The following is a 4,604-nucleotide window of genomic DNA, read 5'->3' on the forward strand; positions in this document are numbered from 1 at the left end:
GAGAGGTATGGAAAATGAAATCAATAAATTGTACAGTTTGAAACCTAAATGTGGACGTTGTCTTCCTTAATGGGCATCAAAGAGAACATCCCAAATCACTACCGAATTTCATATATATACTTGAACTAATATATATATAAAAGATGTATAAAAACTGACTATATAGTCAGTACATACAAACATATATATATATATATATATATACAAAATGATATAATATTTTTATACATAATAATATTTAATAATATATCATAATGTTATATATATAAACTATTATATGATACAAATATAATTATATATATTATTAGATGTATAATTATATCATGTGTATATATATATCCATATATAAATATATACATAATTATATAATAATATATTAAATAATATATCATTATAATGTTATTATTAATTAGTTAAATACTATGACATATATAGCATATAAATTAACAATATAATTAAATATATTATATATTATTGTGTTTATATATACATACCCTATATATTTATACATATAATTGAACAAATATATATAAATAAAGATGACTAAAATAAAACAAAAATATATATAATATATATATGTTAATATATAAATGTATATATATATTTATATGTATATAAATAAATATATATATGTATATAAATAAACTCTTAAACGCTATATATAGTTTTTAAGTTTTTATTTTTCTACTTTCACATGAAAATTGAATTATTCTCATTATTGCAATTATATTTATTGTAAATTCAATTTAGTTGGCAGATATTGGGATTTTGTAGGTAAACTCAATATATATAAGATAGATAGATGGATGGATGGATGGATGGATGGATGGATGGATGGATGGATGGATAGATAGATAGATAGATAGATAGATAGATAGATAGATAGATAGATAGATAGATAGATAGATAGATAGATATAGATAGATCCTCATGGATAATCTACACTTCTTCTGTCTGAACTATCTATTTCCACTTTTTAACTGCTGCATGAATATAATTAGATTTTGGCATTAGACTGTTATTTAACAGTAAATCTCCAGTTGTTTTATACATCTGGTTTCACAGTAAACGCCTCTTAGAAGTAGAATAAGTCAGATCTCCCTCCATACAAAGATGATTTATCAGAATCAGGTTATTATCTCACACCGCTGAGCTGTTTTCACTCCGGCGGATTAAAGTTGACCTACTTTAAAACTTTTATTGGAATTATTCGATGCCAAATTTCTAAACATAATTTTTTTTTAAGTGAGTCTGAAAGAAAGTTTTTTTTTTTTTTTAAATATATATATTTTAAAACTTTTGGATTATTATATTGTATAATACGTGCACGTTTGGCTCAGTGTGCATGAGCTCCTTTTTATTTGGTCAATTTGATTAATTTTTTTTATTAATTTCTAAACAATTTGTCACATAAGGTTTGATCATTATCGTCTAATTAATTATCTAAATACATAACAATATAATATGCATAATAATATTATTTCTGGAATAAGATAAGATAAGATAAAATAAACCTTTATTAGTCCCGCAGCGGGGAAATTTGCAGGCTTACAGCAGCATAGAGTAAAGTGCACACAAGAGACATAGTAAAGAAAGACAAGATAAAAATAAAAAAAACAAAAATTTAAAAAAAAAAAACAAGTATTATAAATAAGCAATAAAAACAGTAGAAAAACACAATAACTGAAATATAATATTTACAGACAGAAAAAAACTATTTTAACTATTATTGCACAATGTATGCATTTGTATCTGTTATAACAACAATACACATATTTATTGAGTTCTAGATCGATTAACAAAGACGCCAAATCTCCCAAAACGCTTCATATACAGGTATAGTTAAATGAATGATGCAGTGCAGCATGAACAACACCTGGTGGCTCCTGGTTGGTGGCTCCTGATCTGGTGTGGGTATAAGAGGCGGTGTCTCCTCCTCTGGTCGGACTCTGTGTGGAGTCATGGCCCTGTTCATGGACTCAGACCTCTCTGTGCTGAAGCAGAACCAGAACAGAGACCTGATGGATTTCAAGGCGTTATTTGAAGAAGAACCGGACCGCTGCAAAGGTGAGAATATAAGTTTATTTATTGTGTATTTATTAAGTGTATTTATTGTCTGTGTCTGTGTAGTTGTATAGTATGTGTATTTATTGTCTGTGTAGTTGTATAGTATGTGTATTTATTGTCTGTGTAGTTGTATAGTATGTGTATTTATTGTCTGTGTAGTTGTATAGTATGTGTATTTATTGTCTGTGTAGTTGTTGTATAGTATGTGTATTTATTGTCTGTGTAGTTGTATAGTATGTGTATTTATTGTCTGTGTAGTTGTATAGTATGTGTATTTATTGTCTGTGTAGTTGTATAGTATGTGTATTTATTGTCTGTGTCTGTGTCGTTGAGCTGCTGCAACACTTGAATTTCCCCCATGGGGATCAATAAAGGAATATAATAATATAAGATTTTATTGATCAGTTTGATGTTTTGCCTCCACTCGAGATGCCACAGCAAAAGTAGATTAATAATTGGAATAACTGGAATAATTTGTGTTTTTTTTTTTAAGTAACTTTAACTAATATGACATGTTTAATGGAAAAAAAATGGACCGTTTAAAAAAATCACAGCAGAAATTACTAATTATTATCAAAATAAATTAAAAAATGAATAAAAACAATTGCGCAAGTAAGCTACACGACAATTTAAAAAAAATAGCAAATTGTCCGAAGATGTATCTGTAAAATTAGAAAAACAAACTTTTGTTTACAGTGTAAGTTTTGTTTTTTATCATCATATGTAGCTTATGATTTATTTATTTATTTAATCGTACGCACAATTCAACGCGCTTCCATTTAAAACAATTAAATAAATAAATAAAAAATATCTCCCTCTTTCTTGATGTTATATTATTTATTATTGATTTATTTAGAATTAATTGTATTATTTAGAATTTAATTTTTTTTGTTGTTTTTTCCTCCCTTGATTGATTTTATTATAAGAAGCCCGGAGTGAGAGGGCGGTGTCGTCCCCGGATCCGGACAGAGCCGCCGCCGTCAACCCCGGTGTGATGGAGGGCCAGAGGAAGAGGAAGAGGACCATCTTCAGCCGGGCCCAGCTGTCAGAGCTGGAGCAGGCCTTTGCTGTGACCCCCTACCCGGACATCACCCTGAGGGAGAGGCTGGCCGCCCACACACACCTGCCTGAGAGCAAGATACAGGTGAGTCTGTGTTAGACTAAATCTCATTAGAAAACAATAATAAACTAGATTTAAAGTCACAGTGAGGAACTTTAATCTGGTTCTGATCCAGTCTCAGTTTAGTCCTGATCCTCTATAGACCTCCATCAGTAAACCAGACCATCAGAGAGAAGATCGTCTGTTTCTATAAAGTTATTCTTAAAGCTCGTCATCGGAGCCACCGGGTCGGATTCTGGAGAAACCAGATGAAATCATGAAGGTTCACCAGAAACTCCTTCAGCTCAGACTCCAGCAGAGACCAGTCCACCGTGGACAGACCCAGATCCAGCAGAGACCAGTCCACCGTGGACAGACCCAGATCCAGTCCAGTCCACCGTGGACAGACCCAGATCCGAGACTTCACTGGACAGCCTTTGACCTGCAGTCGGAGCTCCGGGAGGGAGGAGGAGAGCTCAGCTCCCGGCAGCAGAGCTTCTCCTCTCTGATCCTCCGGTCCTGCTGGGAGACCCAGGCCGTATTGCTGGATAAGCTGGAGGGAAGGGAGGCAGGGGAGAACCAGAACCAGGACTGAGTGGTGCAGACTGTCAGACCCTGCTGCAGTAAAATAAGAGGTTTTCTAAAGGGACTCTGGTGCTCAGAAACACTACCACTTATGGACAGACGAAACCACCACTAAATGACAGGAATGACGATGTCTTTTTGTTTTCTACAGGTGTGGTTCCAGAACAGAAGAGCCAGAAGTATCAAGACTGTGAGGCTCCCCAAGTCCACCAAGACCCCCCTCGGAGGTAGAGGCGTGGTTGACCCCTCCTCTGGTCCTGTGACCTCCACTTACCTTACCTCCACCACCCTGGCGGACATTTTCAGACCGGAGCAGAACCACTCCTGCGAGGACGTCCCGCAGATCTACTCCGACTGGATCCAAATCTACGGAAACCCCGTTTCATCGCCGCCTTCTTCTTCATCCCTCCAGGGCTCCTCAAAACCCTCGGAGCCTCGTCTTTGGGAGGAGGAGCACCACCACCAGCACCAGCACCACCACCAGCACCTCCAGCAGCGGCAGCACCTTGGACCAGCGCTTACCGGGTTCCTCCCTGGTTCTTACCCTCAGGCTCACCACTCATCCTCCACCCGTTCCTACCAGACCTTCAGGAACTTTAAACCCCAGACCGCGGCTTCTTCTGGGGCCCATCAGGCCGTGTACGGTGGTGCCGGCGGCGCTGCAGGTGGAGGTCACGCCTCTGTAGACCAGGTGGTTCCTTCACACCCTCAGCCGGTGTACTGGGAGGTAGCTCAGGGCCAGGGACACCATCACCACCACCATCACCCGCAAATGGGACCGCAGACCTCCATGGGCTACATCTCAGACCTGATCTACAACGCCGCCATCGTCACCAACTTCCTGGAGTTTTGA

At 36.8% G+C, this 4,604-nt stretch overlaps 1 protein-coding gene across 1 annotated transcript; it reads left to right on the plus strand.

The window, feature by feature from the left end:
• The first annotated feature begins 1,961 nt into the window (after positions 1-1,961).
• sebox (SEBOX homeobox) lies at positions 1,962-4,604 on the plus strand. The gene is made up of 3 exons (XM_054599302.1): positions 1,962-2,067; positions 2,994-3,211; positions 3,903-4,604. Exons 1-3 carry the CDS (start codon positions 1,962-1,964, stop codon positions 4,602-4,604), a joined length of 1,026 nt encoding a protein of 341 aa, XP_054455277.1.

The sequence above is a fragment of the Anoplopoma fimbria genome, chromosome 1 (genome assembly GCF_027596085.1).
Source record: "Anoplopoma fimbria isolate UVic2021 breed Golden Eagle Sablefish chromosome 1, Afim_UVic_2022, whole genome shotgun sequence".
Lineage (NCBI taxonomy): Eukaryota > Metazoa > Chordata > Actinopteri > Perciformes > Anoplopomatidae > Anoplopoma > Anoplopoma fimbria.